Here is a 23,760-nt window from a genome sequence, read left to right as displayed (position 1 = left end):
TCACCCAGAGATAAATCGCCCTAATATTATTTGTCTTCCTCTCTCTTCTGTTTCTCACAACTCCGTCTGTCCCCACTGTCCTCCCTCATCTTTCTCCATCGATGTTAAGCCTCGCCCGTCTGACATCATGATTATGCAGCCTTTCTCTCTCTCTCCCCCTCTGTCTGTCTTTCTCCCTCCCTCCCCTGCTTGTATACCAGCGTCATCGCTGTTGTCACTTTGAAGCCAGGCAGGATAGCACAAGGGAGCATGAGTAGGGGTGAGCCTAGCTTTAATTGTAGACTGTTTGTGATGGAAATTAGATCTCACTCAAGAAATAATGGCTGGGGATTAGGCCGAGCCCCGGGGTCAAGACTGGCTGTTCAGACAGCTATTGACTCTGCAGCACTCCACTCTGAATCACATTTGATTTAATGATGTGTGTGTTTGCATATGTATGTTCATAGTGTGTGTGTGCCACAGTGGAAGGCTGTGATTTATCAAATATACCGCTGATTGGCCAAAAAGTGCGACAGCTATCTTCACTGCAAATGACACCACGATGTTAAGGTTCAGCACGTTGCTTGACATATCTGTTGGCATGACTGAGAGGGAGCAGATGAAATAAGACATTCATATTGCTCAGACCCCCTCTGGGAAGTATGGAGTCATGCAAAACTCACAAAGCTTATTTATCGCATGGCTTTAGACAAACTTTTTTTTTTTTTTTTGAAGTGTCAGCTTTCAACTTAAAAAGGGATTTTTATTTAAAGTACATAGTGTCTAAAACTGCAGGCGAAAGCAAACTACAGTCAACGGAGATGAAAGATACAAGATTAAATAGCATGTAAAAACGAATAGTTGCAGATTAACTTGGAATCATATTTCTATGACGTTCTCTATTTTGCATAGTTTGGATGAAATGCACTGGAACATGTGTGTAATTTACATTTTTCTTGTTTGTGTGTTTCTTTCAGATCCCCACCCTGCCACCATCATGATGGGACCCATTCCTGCGTAAAGCTTTGTAGTCCTCAAGTTTCAGGAGAAGAATGGGTTTACGCTGAGACCATGAACGCATCGCATGCTCGAGCAGACACCGGCAGTCTCTGATACCCGTCTACTCCACGGCTCCCTCGCTCTTTCTCTCATTTTCTCCTGCTTGCGCTCCCCTTAACGAAAGATCACAATCGGAAAACTAACCCACCCCCCCATCCCCCCCACCCCTAAGCTTTTGGCGGCAGCTCAAATTTCCTGGAAATTGCGCCGAGATCTGGATTCTAGAGAGACGGAGGTTCTATTTTCAGTCCAGGATAGACCAAGAGGCTTTTGAAGAAACGGCAGTGTTGAAATTATCATATCCCCCCCTCTTTTACTCTCCCGCTATTCCTCATTCCTTTCCTCCGAGTCCCAGAGGCACCAACTGATGGAGAGACGAAGGAGAGAATCAGGATAAGGACAAGAATTAGAGCATCAGAGAGAACGGGGGAAAAAACAAACTGCTGATTCGTCAGGAAAATTGGAGTAGGGGTTTCTGTGAGGATTACTTTACCCAGTGAGCTTAATATCCTAGATCAGGAACATTTAATACTTGTTGTTTACATTTGAAATCTGTTAGCTACACTGAAGCTAGGCCTTACGTCTGGGGTTTATTAGACCTTTAAGACAGAAAGTAGAGAAGGGGAACTTTGAGCATGACAAGGGGGTTAAGGTTCCTGTGTTGGCCCCTGTGGCCTCTGGCCCTCTTCAGCCTGCTCACTACAGTGACCATGCTGGAATTCGGAGGGGCGCCTGGCCAGTGGGCACGCTACGGACGCTGGGAAGCTGGATCTGTGGGCGAGCTGAGCTTTAGCCTCAAGACCAACATCAGCAAAGCCTTGGTACTCTACCTAGACGACGGCGGCAACTGTGACTTCTTGGAGCTTCTGATCTCCGGCGGGCGCCTCCAGCTGCGCTTCGCCATCCACTGCGCCGAGCCGGCCACGTTGCACATGGAGACGCGGGTGAACGACGACCGCTGGCACATGGTCTTGCTCACCCGCAACTTCCGCGAGACCCTCCTGATGGTGGACGGCGAGACGAAAGTGGCCGAGGTCAAGTCCAAGAGGAAGGAGATGGCGGTGGTCAGCGATCTGTTCGTGGGCGGGATCCCGCCGGATGTGCGCCTCTCTGCGCTGACGTCTAGCACGGTGAAGTACGAGCCACCCTTCCAGGGCTTGATCTCCAACCTGAAGGTGGGGGAGATGCCTCCCACTTTGTTAAATAGCCAGGGCATTCAGAGCGACCTGGAGTACCTCTGCACCAAACAGAACCCGTGCTTCAATGGAGGGTTTTGCTCTATTCAGTATGGAGAAGTTCACTGCGACTGCACCCACACCCGCTTCAAGGGGAAGTACTGCAAGGAAGGTAAGGAATCACTATACTCTACCTGCTCTACCATGCTTTCTCTGCATTGTTCCTGTGCATTAAGCTAATATAAATCTGTTCTAGGCAAAGATATCCTCTGTTTGCTTTGTTACTCTAAATCTGTAGCTCGTCATGAGGTGTTTTGTGGTCACGCTTTGACGCAATTGAATCTTCTACGGGGTCAGCGGTAAAGCGAGTTGTACATGATCTGATGTGTATAAATTATACAAAAATAGTCTCTTCTTGACCTTTTTTTGAAGTGCAGTGAGATCAGAAGGGGCTTGTTTCTTTGAAGCAGCAGGATGTCTGTGCTCTCGTAGGGTTTAATAGTTGAGGTGTAGGCCCGATCCCAAAGTCCACGCTCACAGCGTGTTCCCGCAAAGCCGTTGAGTGTTTAGGTGCCGTCCCACTGTCAAATCGTCAAAGACCTTGAGGTCTCTCTCGCTGACATTTTGAGCCCTTTATGAACCCTTTTTGTAAGTCTGGGGCTGAGGCAGGAAAAGCCAACACTAGGATCAGCAGTGATTCATGGAGAGACCTTCGTCTGGTCAGCTAACATTACTGCCAAGCAGCTGAACTATACAGTGATATTTTTTTTTAGCTGACGTGTGTCGCTTCACTGTTTTGAGCGATGCTCGTTCATGTCTATGTAGAGCGAGCACAAGCGCGAGCAACAGGACGCTGACTTTCGTTGACTTAACGACCACAGGTGTCGCTGTTAACAAGCAATTTCTGATTCTTACATAGAGTCCCTTTAAGATGGTACATAAAAAAACACATGAAATCAGTGTAATGCATGCATTAGACTATATTACACACCATTTCTTTTAATTTTGCTTAATAAAGTAGGCAAAAATTGACTTTTTGACAACTACCTCTTTTCTCGTAAGGAGGGCGAGGTGCTTTTTGAAAAGGCAGGCATATTGCTATTTTCAGTTTGGTTTCATTCAGTTGTCAAAATTGTTTTTAAGAAGTTTCTTTGCATGAAAGATCGAGTTGTTGAAGAAAAAAAAAACACTTTCTTAGGGATTATGTGACTCATAGAGATTTTGACGTGGCACAGGTGCTACGTTTATTGTTTTTTTTTTACTAAAACAATACTTAACAACAAAGGTGCTGAATATCTAAACAGAATATCTCAAATGCAAAAATCACACATTGTAGGTCCTGCTGTTTTCTCTTTGCATTTCCTCCTTTCTTCACTCTTTCTCTGACTTTCTTCCTTCTTTCTTTCCAAGCTTATTGTCTCGGGTGCACACCCTGCTCTCTTCCTCTTGGGATGTGCTCCTGTGCTGTCAGCTCATGTCAAACTCTGTTCTGTTTTACACCTCTGGCTCCCCTCTTTCACTGACACATCCCATTTCCATTTCTGCAGTTCCCCCCCCCCTCTGCTTTACGTTCATCCATCTCTCCGTTTCTCTTCGTCCCGCAGCATTCCCTTAACCCGCCTCCTACCTTCTCTTCTCAAGGCTATCTGGGCTTTCCATCTCTCTTCACCTCCCTCCCCCGCTCCGTCTCTCCTGAGTTCACTCCCTTACTCCACTTATCTCTCTTTCACCTTTACCCGCTGTCAGCACTTCCTACTCCCGCCTCTCCTCCCCCTGCACTTATCTCCCTCCTCTCTTTCTCTCAAACTGTCTGCGCCTCCACACCTTGCACCTGAATCCTACATTATCTCCACTGTTTTTGCCGTTATACAGTACGCACTAGTAATATTGCCTCGCATAATCCGTAATAATTAATAGACTCAGTCGCTCCTACTTTGTCCTGTGTGATGAAATGACTTGTAATTACTGGATCTTCAAAAGGTAGATAACTACTTTGCCAGCAGTTATGTGCCAATTGTTTGAAGTCTTGCATTTTTGTGGCACCCAGAGATAAGCACAATATTTTGTTCTGTATTTTTTGCTTTTGATAGATGAAGTAATAATAATAAATCAGCATGCAGTCATGATTTTGATCAAAGCCTTTAATTGTTTTGATGTTGAAAGTCTTAAACCGGCTCGAGAAGCGGTATTGTTTCGTCTTTTTGCTCTCTGAAGAAGCCAAACAAAAGCATAATCCTTCATTTCTTGTGAATGGCTGTTTAGAGACCTTATAGTGCAGCAAATGATGTCACTGCTGGACAGCCGTATAGGTCTGTCTCTCATTTTTCTCACTTGCTTTAATTCTTCAAGCCTCCTCTCTCCCTCTCTCTCTCTGTGTGAGCTCTGTGTCAGATTGCTGTGTGGTTGCTTGAAGCAGATACTGCTGCCTGGCTACTGGCTAAATTGAGAGCAGAATACCAATGCAGTGGTACAGTGACTGCAGGAAACATTTGTCCTTTTGAAATGGAGAGAGAGAGAGAGTGAGTGTAAGATAGAGGGAGAGAACAGAGATAGAGGTAAAGGAGCAGAGAAAACGGAACAAGAAGGAATCGGGGCGAGAGGAGAGCAAGAGCGAGCATGAAGATATTCATTTGCTCGGCGTTAATTTATTTTCAGAGATGTTCTGTGGATTGAGGGGCCGTTAATTGGGTCATTATGGACGACTGCCATTGCAGCGGTGTATTTCTTCCTTTTATCTAACACGTGAATGTAAAGGTCTCTTTTAGTTGATATTAAGAGACTTAAGATGTCTGTACTAACAAATCCATGTCTGGCTGTGTTAGATCTGTGGTGAAGGGGCCGTGTCAAAGGAAAGCTTATTTTTAAAGGCCTGCTCACTTCAGAGAGGAAGAACATCATTTCATGGGAACATATTTAATGATGAGGTGTGTATGATGCTGCACCGAATGCATTTTTTTTTACATTCAAAGCTTCTATTGAAGTTTTCGAATTAAGCTTTTAATGTCTATCGCCTTAAATGCAATCTATGGTGCTGTAAGGTTGCTGCTAGACCACCCCGTTAAAACAGGTGCGTGCTTCCCTTTGTGTTTGGCAAGCAAGAGAGCAAAGAGTTTTTTGACTGCAGTGAAAATGCTGTTTTTGAAAGGCTAAACGCCAACAAATAGGGATTGAAGCTGAATAATACATACAAAAAACATGTTGTAAATTGTGGAAATGATTACATTTACCATTTTGGACTTTACTATGCTGTGGAGTTATTATACCCCCGCGACAACGTAGTAGGGGTATATAGCGTTCCGAGTGTCTTTCAGTCCGTCTTATCCGTCCTCGTTTCTGCAGCAGAACTTGGAAACTATTTAACTTAGGAGCTTCAAATTTGGTATGATGGTTGACAGTGTGGTCTAGTTGTGCCATTTGGAGGTTAGAGACCAGGGTGCCCAACATTTTTCATAATAACAAGCTACATTATACTCAATAGACTAAAGCCATTAGTTCCAAAAGGGCAAAACCTTTGGCTGTACTTTAGTAAGGGTCAAGCAGTGAGCGGGGGTATGTGAGCCATGCTCACTTTTGCCTTGTTGGAAATGTTTGGACCACACAAGTCGGAAACAATTCCACGCTGTAATGATGCTCAGGTCAGTTTTTTTTTTATACCTGACCCGTTATGAGAGTCAATCCGCATTGCCCAACCTGTAAAAATATGTGTTAATCAACCACCAGACTCGACCCACAAACGGACAACTTTATGCATTATAGTAGCAGAATTGTCAGGACTGAGCTTTGCGGCGCGAGAAGGTGGACTGAAGGTGAAATGTCTCTGTGAGTTATTAATAACTAACTGCTGCTTTGTCATGTTTTGACACGCCTGATCGAACCTGTGAGATGTTCCAGTATCCTAAGCTTACCCGCGGGCTCTTGGGTTGACCCGAGCATCACTACTACGCAGCCACTACTGGAATCTGACTCTACAAATAGTATAATACTAATAATATTAGTGTAGCCCCCTTTTTGTTTTGTTTTTTTACATTTCTTTCTACTTCCTTTCCTAGAGAGAGAGAAATGGGCCTGCGGCTTTCTCATGCACATGTATAGGTATTCATTGGTGAGCCTGGAACGGTACTTGGTTCATGTTTATAGCGGAGGAAGCTGACTCACAGCTGCAAGTCGATCCAAACATGGTCATGGTTTGTAGTGCTACTTTGGTTAAATCAAGGAAAACAGTCTGAAAGTAGTAGGTCATTGCTTCATGCTCCATGCTGTCATCTCTCTCACATCTCTCTTACGCTGTTGTTCTCTCTAGCGAACTATCTACGCAGGGTAAACAACAGATTCGATTGGCTCAAGCGAGTGACGCTATTGCTGTATTAACTTGATTATTCATGTAATGACATTTCTTGATTTGTCAAGTATTCAGCTTAGTGGGCAAGAGACATTTCTCTCTTTGGACATTTTGACCTCGCCGCCCTCTCCCGATATAATTTCATTTGTGGTGCTTATGGAATTGAAAAAAATGTCAGCATGCGCACATTGTGTTGTTACTCTGGATAATCCCCAGACAAAGCTTTATGCAGTTGCCAGTTCCTTAGTAAAAAGTAGTTTCTGTAAAAACTGTTCACAATGGGACTATGGATTATCCAGAATAGAAACAACACTGTTTCTGGTAAGATATGTTGCTGTTTAAATGCAATTTGTTTTAATGCTGTGAGCAACACAAACACAATTCTGTATACCTCACAGACCTGAGATCTAAGAGAGATCTAAAAACCAGGGCAAATTAAACCTAAACAACATGCATGGCCAGATACCGCCAGAGATAAGAGAAAAAATATTCTTGATTTGAGACTTCATTTTTATTTTTATTTTATTTATTTTATTTATTTTATTTATTTTATTTATTTTATTTATTTATTTGTTCATTTATTTATTTATTATTTTTATTATTATTATTATTATTATTATTATTATTATTATTATGCAGCAAGCACCAAGCAGAGGTATTTTATGTATGTAGCAGTAATAGTTTTGTTGAGTTTAGGGACGACATAGGCTAATATACATTTATAAATTCATACGTTGCTGCAATATTTGTCTGAAATTGATCCATCCAGTGCGGCTGCCACTCACAGCAGCAGCTCATTAGCAGAGAAACTCTTTATGTGAAAAGATGCAAAAACAGCTTTTTCACATGTGGGTGCTAAAGAAGTACTGGGATGTGACTCACCAAAACAATAGCTAATGGGCTTTTACAGAAAAATAAATAAAAACAGATGTTTCATGGAAAACAAATAATTACACCAAATTGCAGGACAAGTGAAAGGTACCAGTCCTTCAAACACAAGCCAAAGAAAGGGCTTTTAAGAGAGAGAAGAGGTTGAATGTTGATTAAATGTACTCTAATTGGCAACTGGCAGACTATGATCCCCAAGTATGTTGAAAAGCTTTTAGAAGCTAAAGTCTCCCCTTTAAACCCAAAATTAAATGTAAAAAAAGCCTTTAAAAAAACAGTGTATTGACCAGTTTTATTAAAAACAGTAAAGTTATTATTTCTCAGAGATGGAGGACTGATGTTTGCTATCCTGTACAACAATGAATAAAAAAAGGTTGCGAATAAAGTCTAGTTATTAATGACAAGAAATACAACATACGTCAAGTACAACATTATTAAAGGGACTATTTGTAACTTTCAGCGACACCTGTGGCCTTGAAATCAACGAAAGTCAGCGTCGGGCTCGCGCTTGCTCGCTCTAAATATACCTGAACGAGCATCGCTCAAAACAGTGAGGCGACACACGTCAGCTAAAAGCACAATATCACTCTATATTTCAGCTGCTTGGCAGTAATGTTAGCTGACCAGACGAAGGTCTCTCCATGAACATGATTTAGATCTGATCCTAGTGTTGGCTTTTCCTGCCTAAGTGCAGGCTGAGGCAGCGGGGCTCTGCAGCGTGTCTCCCTGCTCTCTCCGCCCGCAGCCGGAGAGAGCAGAGGAGACAACGGCACCCGGTCGGTAACGAGAAGACAACGTAAATCTCTGTAGAGCTCCGTCACTTCACAAGACACGGAAAACCTCTGTTGGTCTGGAGAAGCTGCAGCAGTTATTTCTGCACAAACGTCCACTGATATTCTCAGAGCTAAACTAACTCTTCTGCAGTGTGGAGTGAGCGCGCGTTCACGTCTAGAGGTGGAGCGAGCTGAGCTGTCTGAGTGAAGGCGAGCAGGCAGAGGAGGAGGGTACAGCGGCTACATGCGAACGTGCATATGCGAGCGCGCATGTGTGCCGACCCGCTACATTTATACGCTTAAAAAGTTACAAACAGTCCCTTTAAGTAAGTTGGACAAGACCGTGAGAGAGAGAGTAGTGATCAGAGAAATTGTTGGTTGTCTACACCACCCTCTTTAGTGATAGCTGCTTTATGCTCATGAATGCAAGGCTTTGGAAGTGACATGCTTTGATGTACACATTAGAGCACACTAAGAGAGAATGGAGTTTGACACAGAGAAGTTGCTTTCAAGTCTGACTTAAGCAGAGACGGAAAAGAAAAGAGCTAAACTTTAAGTGTCAACATTCGACGAGCACACTTGGACTCATGATTGAAATTGAAGCTACGAGCCACAAAAGGTCTAATTTACTACAAAAATGTTGTCTTCCAGACTTTTTAAAATCCTTTTTTTAATGGTGAATGTCAGCCCAAAGTGGAATCAGTAAAATCTGAACATTGAATATGACAGCTGAGGTTTTGTAATTTAAGGAGGTTGTGCCAGATCATCTCCCTCAAGCACAGTTTTTTTTTTTTTTTTCATCCCACTGCTCCCTTTGTAGAGGCTGTATCTCCTGTTGCGTTCATTTGAATACAAGTGATCTCACTCAGCTGTTAGCGCCCTTCATCCCTGTCTGGTACCTGACAGGTTTCTTTTTGCTCATTTTGTAGTGATGTTGTTCAGGTGAAGTGTGAAGTTGTTCAGAAAGATTGAAAGTGAACATCACGCAGTTTAAACTGACCTCACAAATATTACATTGATTGCTCACAGATAAGCAAACGCATACTATTTGAAACATTTCTGTGCTGAATGTAAGTGTGTAGGCGAAGCATCCCTGCAGTAATCATAGATTCTGCTCCCATTGGCATAGTGGGCAGGCCTTTTTCCATTAGGGGTTGTAATTAAAGCCACTATGTGCCTCTGTGGGCCATTGTTTTTATAATTGATGCTGACCCTGGCTTTGTTCTCTGTTGAACCCCAACCCAACGCCTCGTGGGGGCAATGCAGCTATATGAGCTCTAATTGGAGGTTAAATGAATTTGTGAAAATAACTGCTGTGATATTAATATATTCATTTACTCAAAGAATCTATGAGCAGTCTTTCAGGTTGCCATGAGGTTGGATTTGCACCTGACTTTAAAGAAGGCACGCCCTGATTGACCGTTATCGGCAAATATTCAATCAAAATATGCAATCGGGAGATGGGCATTAATGCTTTCTATTCGCCGATCGTGGCGTGACACACTACTAAAACAAAACAAAACATGTTAGCAGTGTGAAGACAAGTGCATGAGACAGATAATCAGCAGGAGGAGAGCGAGTTAACGTTAGCTGTTAGCAGTTAGCAGCCAGTGGGAAGCACCGTCCAGTATATTTTAGAAGATTACATTTGAACACATCATGATAGCTCTATAATTTACCTTCGCCAAATACTCATGTTTACGGAGAAGAGCTTGAATGCATCATAATGCAATTCAACCTCGGTTAACATTAGCTGTTAGGTACGTTATAAGCAGGACTGTGCTAGGGAGAGACCCTGCGCTCTTGACAATAGAGCCGGTCACTGTGATGATTACTCTGAGCAGCATGCATAGGAATGAATTATAATATAATAAGTGTCTGATTAAGTTAATTGTTCCAAAGGTTTTTAAGGTAGTTCCTCGGCTCCATGGCTTGATTTTGGACTTGCAGTTGTGACAAATTGCGAGCTTCATGTCTTCTTCACTCACGCTGAAGAACTTCCACACCAACAACATGTTATGTGTGTGTGTGGCTGACATAAATCTATCATACGGCACATGTGTGTATATATGACAGGCAAAAAAAAATCATAAATATGAGACTGATCGGCCGGTCACCGGTCACGGCCGATCAGCTGAAAACCAGCCGATTTTGATATGGTTGCCAATCGATTGGTGCATCTCTACTCTTGGGAGATAATCAGCAGTCAGCTATGGTTTACATTTGAAAAGTAATCTTCCCTAACCTAATCAGTTATATAGCGTAGGCGTGAATTTACCTCTTTTTCTTTTTTTTAGCTTGTGACAGGAAATAATATCTGGCAGTGTCACAGAAAATTGGATGTTATCCATCCACATTTGCTGCCTCTTCTCTGGCAGTAGAATAAACACTACATCGCCATTTACGAGGGAAAAAGGTTGATGCAGCAGCCCCTTTTCCACTTGGCAGCGCCATATAGAGAAGTGTTGAGAAACAGCTGCTTAGCTCATTACTGCTCACTACTCTCCAATTCACTTTCATCATCACTTTTTATTATATATGTCGGAGTAAAGCTGAAACGTGGGTCCCTGCGGAGCTCTGCAGTTAACCGGGCTGGACCCTGCATGTCTGAAAGGCAGCTCCCTCCCCGCCGTGACCTCAGGCGAGCCTGTAGCTGCGGAGGGAGAAGGAGTCAAGGCGTCCGTTTCAACCTCATACTGTCCTTTTTTAGAGCTTATTTCCCCCGACAGTCCAGATTCATCAGCTGGTGAAATTCAACACTCCTCTTAACACCACAACTTGGCATTTTATATGATGCAGCTCTAAATGTTTTGTTTTTGCTAAAGCTTGAACATTGTTTTTCATATAACATTCAGAAAGGTGAGCTCAGATGTGATGTTGAAAATAACTTTCCCTTTGCTCGTCTCAAGCTGTGACACAAGAAAGACCTTCACATACACAAACTTTGATATTTTGTTCTACAACTCTACATAATGAATATCGTATGAATATGTTTGAACTTTATTTTTTATGAAATTACATTTCACATAATGTAAAAAAAAATAAAGGGAGCCGTTATTTAAAATAGGTGTGCGTTTCAAAAGGACCACATGTGGCCAATTTAAGCTGTGAACACTTTTCAGCTGTGAATATGTCATCATTAATTAGTTCAGTTATATCGTTTATGTTAAGCATTAATAATTCCCCTGGAACCCTGTTGCTTCCTGAAAGACATAAATTCTCTCACCTTTTACAGAAGATGATGAAATGTTGTTAGTTATTTTCCTATCAGCCTTTCTCTCATTCCATCCTCTGGCGTTGTTTGCAACCCTGAGAGCTCTAGCTGCATTCGTACTGGAAGAATAGCGCTCATTTCTGTTTCTGTTGTATCATAACATTCCTTTGGGCAATGAAGCACTCCAGTTGATTCTCCAGCAAATCTAGCCCATTGGCATGAAATGCAGAATGCAGGAATAGTCTAAACGATACTCATGTTAATACCTCATAGATGTTAGGATATGCTATACACCAGGACTGGGACGATACACCTATCTCCTGATTCCATACTATCACGATACTTGGGTGCTGATTCGATATGTATTGCGATTTGTTATTATGATTTATTGCAATTTTTGTTAGCTTTTTAAACACTAAACCATGGGAAAAAAGTTGAATCATACACTTCTAAATATCTAAATTAATATATTAAAATATCAGAGATGTCCTGAAGTCAAATATATCACTCATTAATTATCAAATTTAATTTATTAAATTATCAAAGGGACATGTAATGTTTTATACTTCTGGTAAATATAATCCAATCAATCTTATTTCCATATATGTATCTTGTATATAAAGTTCCCTTTGTTGACACCTTATTTGAAAACCTGACGTAGTCACACGTGTATACTTTCGCTAACTTCACCAAGTCCTCCTCTAGCTCTCCCGTCAGCTCTGAATCTCTTTATACATCCATGGTCAGCTCCATCGGGGCCGTTTGAATGCATTTAACATAAATGTCAGTATATGGGTGCTCTACAGTTGTAGCGTCGGCCCATTTGACCACGGAGATGAGAGGGACGGCCGGCTCGACCGCAACGTTACCGCAATACGATAACGTTTCCTGTCCGTGACAGAGTTAGCATGCAGCTTTAGTCGTGATATCTAGCTCTGCTTTTCCTGATAATGTGTGAAACCCATACTTTACTGTTTGTGTAGTGTTTACTACTTTGGATTTAACATGTGAGTGTGCAGGTCGTATCCACGTGGACCCTCTGCCGTTTTCTACTTTCTTGTTGCAGCCAGCTATGGTTTGTTTTGGTTGACGGATACGGAACAGATATGACGTCATGTTACTCCCCTGCGAATGGCTTGTCGATATATATAGATATATATATGGTGCAATATTGAGATTATTGCGACCTCCCTACTATTCACCATACCTTTTTGTGATTTGAGTGAGGCGGGACATTGGATTTTAGTAGTAATAGTTTGGGTGGGACCGTGATGGAACGGGGCTGGGGCAAAGAGCAGAGGACACCAAGGAGACTCATCCATCACGGTGATAATTGTGCTATCTCCCCACTGGCATCCACAGAGGGATGAGGTGGAGGGATTTGGGGCGGAGAGTGCAGTTGGGGAGGAGGGGTTGACTCGCTGCCTGATAATTGAACTCCCAATTAACTTGTCCTGTATACATAAATAAGCGTCGTGCTAATGAGGGGGCTGTACCCCGTTAGGCCGCCTGAAGAGCTTCCATAGATAACCTTATCAGCACTACGTCTGGCTGTGACGACAGACAGAATCCAAGTCTTTTTGCCTTCACCAGCCAACTATACTGATAAAGTCTAATGAAGCCCTCCACGCTTCAAGTCTCTATTGGATCTGATTGCTGCGATTTTGTTGGTGTTTATCAAAGCTGCTGCGTTACAGCTCTGCTGCTGCTGCTGCTGTGTGCTGTTGGGACTCGGTGTTTGTAAAGTAGCTGTCGTTATCTTTCTATCATTATGGCTCTCTTCTTCTCCCTTCCTCTGGTTACCCAAGAAATTCCCTCGCTTTCAGTTTGTGTTGGTTGGTAACGGGCACAGATGAGGAAATATTTGACTTAAGTGTATTGTTAGAAGTTTCAGGGGTACAATTTCCCCCCCTCAAGCAGTAATAAAAGTAATAACAGACTTGATTATAGTGTACTAACTTATCCAGAGGGATTAGTTAGTGAATAGTAAATGAATGAGAATAAATAACAAACCAATTGGACAATAAACATAATAATAATTGAAGGCTGAAAAAACTAAATTAACTAAATTGCTCAAGTAGAGGAAATTGCGGTTAAAGCATCCAGTACTTGGGAATTAAATTGCTTATTTCAATATATACATTAAATTAAAATGTATAACATAATGCTAAGAATATTGTAAACCATAAATAATGTCTTAAGTAGTTGTTAGGGTGCACCCTTTTAAAAGTAATCAGGAAATTAATCTCGAAGTAAACCTACTCAACAACAGTACATAGGGTTATAAGGCATTTTGTGCACATACTACAAACTACTACTACTAGAACTGAACCAAATTAATTAATTAAATATGAGGAAAACCATCAATAACCCTCTGAAATTGCATCTTACTCTCCTCCTTGTTAGTCTTTCTTTTTAAGCGTATTCAATAGGGCTGTCAAAGTGAACGCAATAATAACGTGTCAACGCAAATTTGTTTTAACGCCACTAATTTCTTTAACGCATGAACGCAACTTGTGATTTTTAGGTTGTAGTGGGCTCAGTTTTAAAGCTAGAGTGAAGACCCTGGCATCATATGAAGCTAGAAAACCTGAGGAATCCATTGGTACCAACCCCGTCTTACTAGCTTGTCGCCAAGGAGGCTAAAAAACGCTCCAAACTTGCGCTAAATTTATGCAAGAAAAGAAATAGCATGGCCATTTTCAAAGGGGTCCCTTGACCTGAAAATGAGTTCTATACATGCCCACTTTATGATAATCACATGCAGTTTGGGGCAAGTCATAGTCAAGTCAGCACACTGACACACTGACAGCTGTTGTTGCCTGTTGGGCTGCAGTTTACCATGTTATGATTGGAGCATATTTTTTATTCTAAATGCAGTACCTGTGAGGGTTTCTGGACAATATCTGTCATTGTTTTGTGTTGTTGATTGATTTCCAATAATAAATATAGACATACATTTGCATAAAGCAGCATATTTGCCGACTCTCATGTTGATAAGAGTATAAAATACTTGAGAAATCTGCCTTTAAGGTACATTTTGAACAGATAAAAACTGTGTGATTAATTTGTTACGGACAGTCATGCGATTAATTGCGATTAAATATCTTAATGGATTGACAACCCTATATTTAGTGAATATCTACACTTTGGCTCTCTAGTCACCTTACTTTCTTTATCTCCTCCCCTTCGAACTGATCTACTTCTTCGCTCACCCTTTACCTTTACCCCACTCATCTTTTTTTCCTCCTCTCGACTCTGCAGTCATGGCTTTTTGCCGGCTGAACAATCCCAAGTTCAAAGGACACATGCTCCTGGGCCTCCATCCTCCTGTTGATAGATTCCCAGCCTCCTCGAACAGACAGCAAAGCAAAAATCCACCATTTAGGCATGGTCGCCTAATGTTCCTCAATTCCTCATACTTTGATCAAAGGACGTTTCACTACACGCTTATCTCATTCTCTCTTTTTTTCCATGCTATATTCTTATGTCTTGCTCTCATTCTGTGCTTTTGCTTGGTGAAAAAGGAGAAAAACCATATATTCATCTGCACTCCAGTCTTTTTCATAACCTTCGTCGTTTAAAAATAAATAAATAAATGTGGTAACAACTGCTCCAGATGAGAGACTTCCTTAAGTCCCTAATCCCCTAATTCTTCCCCCTTTTTTGCACTGTATGAATACTGCTATGCAGATTGCTTCTCCTTGCAGAAGCAAAAAAAAGCAGGCATTAATGGATTAAAGTGTGAGGTTAAGTTGCCAGACTCAAAGGAGCCGATGAGTGTTAAGCACACTCAAAAAAACATATTTGTTTTGACTGGTATGATGCAATGGCGTGGTGGTAGAGTAGGATGTAGGTGTGCTGGGTGCAATCAAGCAAGCGGCTTTCAGGGAGGGTTTCAATCCGCTGTTTCCAGCCCACCACCTTCCTCACCCTTTTCTCAGGTGAGTCTTTTCTGACTTGAAGGTCCCTGAAAGCGTGATCGTCCGTCAAATGCAATTAAATCTCGCTATCTACCCTGCTGTCACTCTAGAAGTGGAAAAGTGAGCGTAAGGTCTGGCTCTCACATCCCTGTCACATGGTACCCATAGACATTCTGGTTTTAGAAGAACCAATAGGCCCAAAACAAAAGAAAATCAGTCTCTGTCTTCAACCCTGATATACAGCATTTACAAACAATTATTGATAATTTACACACTTGTATGCAACAGTAAGGGATATTTATTAACTCTTTTAAACGCTTTAACTATATTTCGTCCTTATTGCATTAAATAGGTGCTTAGTTTGTTGAGGTTCTACAGATCCTTTTTCACTGCAGCGTCACCATGTAATCCAACCCTGATATACAGCATTTACAATTATTGATAAATTGCACACTTGTGTGCGACCATGAGGGATTTTTGTTTAAATAATGGATGAGAAAATCGACATGCATCTCATTGCAATGCATGCATTACAACACACAGCTGCAGTACATTAGACAGCCTTTCTAACGCAACAGCAAAGCAAATCAATAAGGGACTCTCTGATGGCTTGTTTTTACCGGGCTGTCTATGCAGCATCAATATCCTAATGTAAGCACGTCAATGGCTTTAGATTTCATATACATAGATTTTTCAGGTGTCCAGTGCAAAGCTTTATGCAATTAGGCTTGATCTTTTCTTTTTTTTTTTCCTTCAAGGTCTCCTGACTATTTATGTTCACTGTTAATTAACAGACAGGCGGCTCCCCCGAGGCTGCAGTCACCAGAAAAGGTGATATTATCAGACATATTCTGCATCAATATCTGCTCCTGCATCCTGCCATTTGTGAGCTGAGACCTCAGCAAATATTTGCTCCTGCAAATTTGTAATTAAGTAATTTGGGGAATTTAGATTATACTCAGATAAATACTTAAATAATACTTAAATATTTGTTGTGATCTGAAGTAATACAATTAGTAATTAGTAATTTAAGATTTGTCTGGTTAAAACTTAGAGCCATGAATGCTAAGATACTAGGCTAACGGTATCTAGCAATATCTATTTTTGCAGCTCAAACTCAGCTAATAAAAAGATACATAACAAAAGTATCCTTGATTAGGGTTAATTGTAATTTAAGTCAATCAAGTTTACACCTCTATTCATATTATGTTGGACTGAAAAGGGCTTGGAAATCCAAAGCCACAATATTATAAAGTGCAGCAGACAATAAGAAAGGTGCTTGGGAATACAACTTTTAAAGTAATAACTTTGATACATGATTGCACATAAAACCGCTCCACTATGTTACCTTAACTATTCCTTTTCTAGCCTCAGTCAGGTGCAGCTTTATGTTTAACTGTGATAATGTTTCTAGATATTACTCACACTTTTTATTATAACACTTTGTAGTCATGAAAGCAGAACATAGTTTATTGCTTTTGTTGTTTGATTATTGGTGCCTAGTACTTCTCCAGCAGATTTTTATATTCTAGTGTTGTGCTTGCTTACGCTATGGCCTATATCTTCGCGGCTGCAGCAACTACACTTTCGTAACCACGATTAATCGCATTGTTGTCCATAGTTAATCACAAATTAACCGCAAACTAATTGCACACATTTTATCTGTTCAAAATGTGCCTTGAAAGGAGGTATTTAATACTCTTATCAACATGGGAGTGGGTCAGTATGCTTGCTTTATGCAAATGTATGTATATATTTATTATTGGAAATCAATTAACAACACAAAACAATGACAAATATTGTCCATAAACCCTCACAGGTACTGCATTTAGCATAAAACAATATGCTTAAATCATAACATGGCAAACTGCAGCTCAACAGGTAACAACAGCTGTCAGTGTGTCAGTGTGCTGACTTGACTATGACTTGCCCCAAACTGCATGTGATTATCATAAAGTGGGCATGTCTGTAAAGGGGAGACTCGTGGGTACCCATAGAACCCATTTTCATTCACATATCTGGAGGTCAGAGGTCAAGGGACCCCTTTGAAAATGGCCATGACAGTTTTTCCTCACCAAAATTTTGCGTAATTTTGGAGTGTTTTTAGCCTCCTTTGCGACATGGACATGGATTCATTAGGTTTTCTAGTTTTATATGGTGCCAGTATCTTCACTGTAGCTTTAAAACTGAACCCGCTACAACCTAAAACTCACAAGTTGTGTTAATGTGTTAAAGACATTAGTAGCGTTAAAACAAATTTGCATTTTATTGCACCTACATGTGCAAGGATTTAAAAATAAACTAAAAGAAGAGGTGGGATAGAAAGATAGCAGAACCCCCTCCTACAGTAGCTGCAAACTGTTAATCTCAGTCCACCAGTTTAGAGCTGTAACCCCGAGCTGCTGGTGAAAATGATGACTGACTGTATTGTGACTGATAAGAGATCCTCGCGACTCCATGCATCAGGAGAGACCCCCCGTGGCACTCTCCTGGACAACTCCTTTCTGCATTGAGTTATAAAGAAAAACACACGGGGAGGCAGGGGGGAAGAAATGTTGTGGGAAACGAACAGCGGGGTGAAAAAAGATGTGATAGCATGGAGGAGCATTTGGATCACAGCGATGCTCAGAAGCTGTCGACACAGACAGTGGGAAAAACCCTCACCGTTCCTCTGTCCCTCCCCGCTTCTTGGGATTCCACTTCAATCAAACACTGGCCAGCTGAGCTTCAAAGAGGACTTTGCCAGCCAAAAACCCAGCTACTGTAATCTGACAATATTGATATAGGGTGTAGAGAAGGTTCTGATACCTCCCGTCGTGCCCCATAGCCCTGACTCAGAAAATACCACTCATCTATGTACAGGAGAGGCCTTGATCACAACATGTGGGACTCAAATCGGTCTTACCTGAACGAGCTAAGGTGCCATCACTGCTGATATCTGCACAAACAGAGCAGCATTTATCATTACTTTATGGATCTCCTGTGAACCGGGCGGGTACTATGACATTTATTTAGCCTTCCAAACAGACGGGACCACCTATGGAGTTAATACAGCTCCGGCGACACCAAATTACTAGGAAATGAGGTCTGATTGCTGATGTGCCTGCTGGTGTAATGCCGTCACTCAAGTTGCAAGCTGTTTGCGCTTGTGGCTCATCAGAGCTCTCCCGCCTCGCTGCTGAGTGAGACTTGACAACATCGAGGATAAAAAACTTCTGCTTTATTTATTTATTCCTACACTACTTCCAATTTGCTTTAGCGTTTTTGAAATGAAATAAATAGGCTTATCGGAGAGCTCTGGTAATCTGACACAATCTGTCCGGTTCTGTGACAGCGCGGGGAGGAAAGCGAGAGATTTTTGGGTGTATTGCGACACGATTCCCTTTCCTGTTCTCACTGATTAAGCTACGATTAAACTCGGCATGATCTCTGTGCAGGGCAATGACCTGGTGAATCAGCCTAATTTCCCTCTTCGCTAAATGCCATGTGCGAGGTAACTTCAGGTTTAACACTGCGTTTTTAGTCCTATGACGGTGGTTCACTTCTTACCATGTTTGCGATATCATATGCTGCAAACACTGCCCCTTTTATGTGAGCGCACTCATAGCTAGATTGATAAACCCTTGGTAGACTTCCATCCATCCATCCATTTTCTTTCTGCTTATCCGGGGCCGGTTTGCAGGGGCAGCAGGCTTAGTGTGGTATTCCAGACGTCCCTCTCCCCAGCAACGTTTTCCAGCTCTTCCTGGGCGACCCCGAGGCGTTCCCATACCAGACCAGATATATAATCTCTCCAGCGTGCTCTGGGTCTACCCCGAGGCCTCTTACCAGTGTCCGGAAAACCTTCAAAGGGAGGTGTCCAGGAGGCATCCTGATCAGATGCCCGAACCACCTCAGCTGGACCCTTTCGACGTGAAGGAGCAGCGGCTCTACTACCAGCTCCCTCCGGATGTCCGAGCTCCTCACGCTATCTCTAAGGCTGAGCCCAGCCACCCTATACGAAGGAAGCTCATTTCGGCCGCTTGTATCTGTGATCTCATTCTTTCGGTTACTACCCAAAGCTCATGACCATAGGTGAGGGTTGGGACGTAGATGGACTGGTAAATCGAGAGCTTTGCCTTCTGGCTTATAACTGCTGACGCTGCACAGAACCGCCTGTCCATCTCCCGCTCCATTTGACACTCGCTCATGAACAAGACCTCGAGATACTTGAACTTACTGAGTTGATAACCTGAGGACCGTTTAGCGTGATCTCGGTTGTTAGGGTTAGTAAAGCCAGATAACGAGCCTGTGTATGTTGAACTTGCTTCGTAGTACAGGCCTCTGGATGGCTGAGATAAGCAAATGCCACCAGCAACGCATACATTGCCAAAGGTGGAAGCTCATCAATCATGCAGCAGAGAATTGGGACATAAAGGGGAGGTTCAGATGGAGTCAGGAGAATCAGTCTGGAAGGATGACATTATAGAGCATGCACAGAGCGCAGTGATATAAAGAGAGTACTTTGGCTAATTGGTGGACAGAAAGACGCTGCGTGACATAACAATGTGGCAGCAGTGGCGACAAAATCGTCCAACACCTTAAGAATGGGCTTATGCCTTTTGATGGATTGCCCAGGGTGATATTTGTCAGGGAAAATGGAACAGCTTGAGGGGCACACTGTGAGTGCTGCGGGGCAGCACATGGTGACGCCAGCCTGTAGATTGTGTGTCTGCGGGAATGCGTGGAATTGCAATCAGGGGAACGCATGTGTGGGTCTCAGTTTGCGCAAGGCCTCAGTGGTGAGGCTTTCAGCGTGGCTCTCTGTGTCTCACAGGCAGCTTGACAGATGGAATGGAAATATCCACAAAAAAGGAACAACAAAGAAAGTTATAATAGGCTTGTCTCTCAATGTGAATGAAGACGTTTCACCTTTTCTCCTCTGTACATCCACTTCTCCCCACTGTCATAACTAATGTTTCACCACACAGGCATGGACCTTAACCCTCTGAGACCCACAATAGACCCGTGTTTGTCTTTTTTTAGAGGGGTACAGGGGGTCTTTAGGGGGAGATAGCAGGTCAACAGTAGATGTCACATAGAGGTGGTGTACATCATCTGAAAGCTGGGAACCTGGAGATTTGAGATGCAGCTCAGCACTGTGTGTCAAGTTGTTCTAGTAATAAATCTGAAATAAACATGATTGAATGAATGAATGAATGAATTAATGAATTAAAATAAATTGTAAAAGTCTATAAGGGTTTAGAACATGATGATAGAAATACATGTTTGTCATCCCCATGCTCTATTATGTCTCATAAGTTGTTGCAGCAATGTTTTGGGTTGATACCATTTGTTACTCAGATTTGGTGCTAAATTTAACAATTTTTTACCACTTGAGAATTAATAAAAATGATCAATAATCCCTCCAAAATACCACGTTAAGACACCAAGACCTTGAGGAACACAATAGAAAAAGCCATGCTGTGATTTGGGATCAAAAACTTTTGACATTTTTTAAAGATTTCTGCAAGAATTGCATTTTTTGGCGATTGGATGGCGAGCACTTCTGTTGTGTAAGCTGCTCAGAAACCCCCTTATTGTCAATCCAGCTAGGAAAGCCATCCATCCTCTGAATGCTCTAGGTCTCTAGTTTGTGGCTGTAAAGTTTCACGTGGCTGTGATTATCCTAGAGGTCACCACAGGTCATTTTATACAGGGAGGTCAAGTTTAAAAAAATGGTTTAACTCCAATTAAATGTCTACTATGGGAACTAACATCATCACACATGAATACAGTTGGGCTCATTGGATCCACAAGAGTCTCAGCTTTACAGTGATACACAATTTATGTAATTCTAAGACTATTTAGAGACCCTAGTATGCAGAAATGACAGCAATGGATTCCTGAGTTTTATCTAGTTTCATATGATATATATACCTTCACTCTAACTCTAAAACTGAACCGGCAGGTCTCAGGGGGTTAATGACAGTTTTCAGCATCAATATGATGATACGATAATGCGATGCAAGGAAGCAGACTTTTATTTTCACATTCTGAAATGATTATTGTAATTATTCCGGGGTTTTTTTTCACCAATGCTTTTGCAGCAGTCATCACAACATAGCGCCGCATTTATTCACAGCCATCCTCCTCAGCAAAAGGACTTAATCACACATTTCCATAAACACACAAACACATTGACACACATCCTCTGGCGTCACTGCTCACAAGTCGAGCAGGGAAGGTAAATATTGACTCAGTCTTCTCATTAAAGGGCTTTATGACTATCGGAGCCTGGAAAAGGACATATAGTACACTAATGGCAAATAGTAGAATGCCAGGGGGGCAGTGTGCGCCGGCGATAATGTTGACCCTTTATCTTCTCCTCGCTCCCCCGTGGAGGCCCGTTGCCAAGGGATCATTTAGACCGAAGGGCGGAATCAGATTAGAGGTCATCCCGGATGTGAGGAATTACACGATTTCACTGTAAATGCAGAGTTCGTGTGAAAATAGGGTTAATCTTGTTATGCCAAGAGTTCATGCCAAGTTTACACAATGAGCACAGCTTCTAGTCCCATTTTCTCTGCCAGCTCTTGTCTCCGCATTCCCGCTAAGCCATGCACTTTTTTTTTTTTTATTTAATCATCTTTACAGCAGAGTTACAATAAACATAATGCCTTCCCCTAATGCTTGTTGTTTAGCCTTGGATTTAATGTAGGTCCACCATAGAAACAAAGTCATACAAAGTCACATAGTATCAACTGTGAATTGTGAAATATTGTAAAAACTGCGTGGTTAAAGCTCATGAATACGGAGGCAAAGAACAAGAGAGACGGGGATGAAAGAAATCACAATCCCAAAGAGAATTGTTCCGCTGTTCACATGTCTGATCAAGCTTAAAAATGCTATTACTCTATTGTCACTGGAGCTGTTCTCCCTGGCTTAACTCTTGAAGATGCACTGACCTTTTCAACACTTTACTACATCAGGTCTATTACGCGCTGACAGTTCACCTCTCCCTTTTCCTTGCGAGACGATAATACCGGCTCTCCCCCCCCTTCTTTTTTATTGTGATGAAAAGGCAGAGCTGGCTTTAGTGTGATTTCATTTCCTCTGCTCCTGGAGCTTCTAAAGGCAGAAGTCCTGACAGTCACTTTACCTGAAAGCAATCACCAGGAACGGCCGTTGCTTTAGCGCGTGATTGAATACCAATAAATCTGACCCTCTTTATTTCCCCCCTCGAACACAGAACAGTGGAGGGATGCCAGCTTGTACAGCCAGGAGAGTGGATTATCTTCCCTGGTGGACTTTTAACTACACGATCCTGCATCCCCGACGCAAAGCTTCCCTTCAAATACGTAGTAGAAGGGATTGATTGAAGCTGATACTGTAATCCATATAATACTTAGAACATTTATATTACATCAGCTATTCGGTATGTCTCCGTTGTACTGTACGACCAAGGATCTCCTGCTCTTTTCTTTGACTTTTCATTGCCACCGGAGGAGGTTAGAGCTCTGAGTTCATCGTGACTCAGAGTCTGCGTCTGCCTCCCACTAAAGCTTCATTCATCTATTTCTATTCAGCCCAATTTTTGGTTTGTAATCTGTAGCCTACTACAAAGTGTTGATCTTGGCTGATTTGTACAACGGGCCCAGACAATCACCATCTGCATCATTCTGTCCCCCCTGAGTTTCAAAGACTAAACCGTGACGCAAGTATCTCAAAATGGCTTCCTGTTGATTTTGTAAAGTAAGGGCAGATGGAGAGGAAGGATTGATTCCATGTTTTATGTGTGCTGCTCCTGACAGGAGAGGGGAGAGCAATCTTGGACCAAAAATAAATGTATTCCCATGATACTTCCCATGGCAACGAGACACAATAGTCACACCCACATTGCTGGTAATGAGTGATCAACCTGGTATTATCCTTTTATCCTCTCCCACTGGGGTGTTAATGTTGAGCTACGTGACTGAATGTGCTGGATCTTTACCAGTAGGACATTTATAATTTAAATTCAAATGAGGGATGCTTTTTTTTTTTTTAAACGATAACCAACCCTCGTTAACTTATTAACCGTTTACCGACAAGATTGGTGCGTCGCATGCAGCGGTGCGCCAGCTGCAGTGTATGTGCAAAACAGACAACTGAGTCCTCAGTTCACCCTTCCGGGAGAGTTAGCAGCTACGATGCTGCGTGTGTTGTCGAGGACGCATGAGGCCACTTTCCCTGTAAGTCTCCACTGCATCATTTAGTTTAGCAGGTTGTCAGCTGTGTGTCTGCCTGGCGTAGCGTTAGCAAGTTTCCGACAGACCGTGTGTGTGTTTCTGTTACATTCACTGCTATAGCGTTGCTGCTGGCTTCGTGCTCGCCGTTGTCACACACATTAACGGCCTGTCACCGTGGCGTAACATTAGCGAGTGTCTGA

At 42.2% G+C, this 23,760-nt stretch overlaps 1 protein-coding gene across 14 annotated transcripts in view; it reads left to right on the top strand.

Moving 5' to 3' along the window:
• The window catches only part of nrxn2b (neurexin 2b), a 794,249-nt gene that overhangs the window by 88,724 nt on the left and 681,765 nt on the right, over window positions 1–23,760 (top strand). For 13 of the 14 annotated variants that reach the window (XM_037758116.1, XM_037758114.1, XM_037758111.1 and 10 more), the window contains exon 2: window positions 957–2,385. In XM_037758116.1, coding sequence (XP_037614044.1) covers window positions 1,674–2,385 — 712 coding nt within the window. In that variant the 5' untranslated portion in view covers window positions 957–1,673. Of the gene's footprint in view, window positions 1–956; window positions 2,386–23,760 lie in introns of those variants that run through there. The other variant, XM_037758108.1, reaches the window with a different exon arrangement.

The sequence above is a fragment of the Sebastes umbrosus genome, chromosome 22 (assembly GCF_015220745.1).
Source record: "Sebastes umbrosus isolate fSebUmb1 chromosome 22, fSebUmb1.pri, whole genome shotgun sequence".
In the NCBI taxonomy this organism is placed as follows: domain Eukaryota; kingdom Metazoa; phylum Chordata; class Actinopteri; order Perciformes; family Sebastidae; genus Sebastes; species Sebastes umbrosus.
This window is presented reverse-complemented; position numbering and strand designations above follow the sequence as displayed.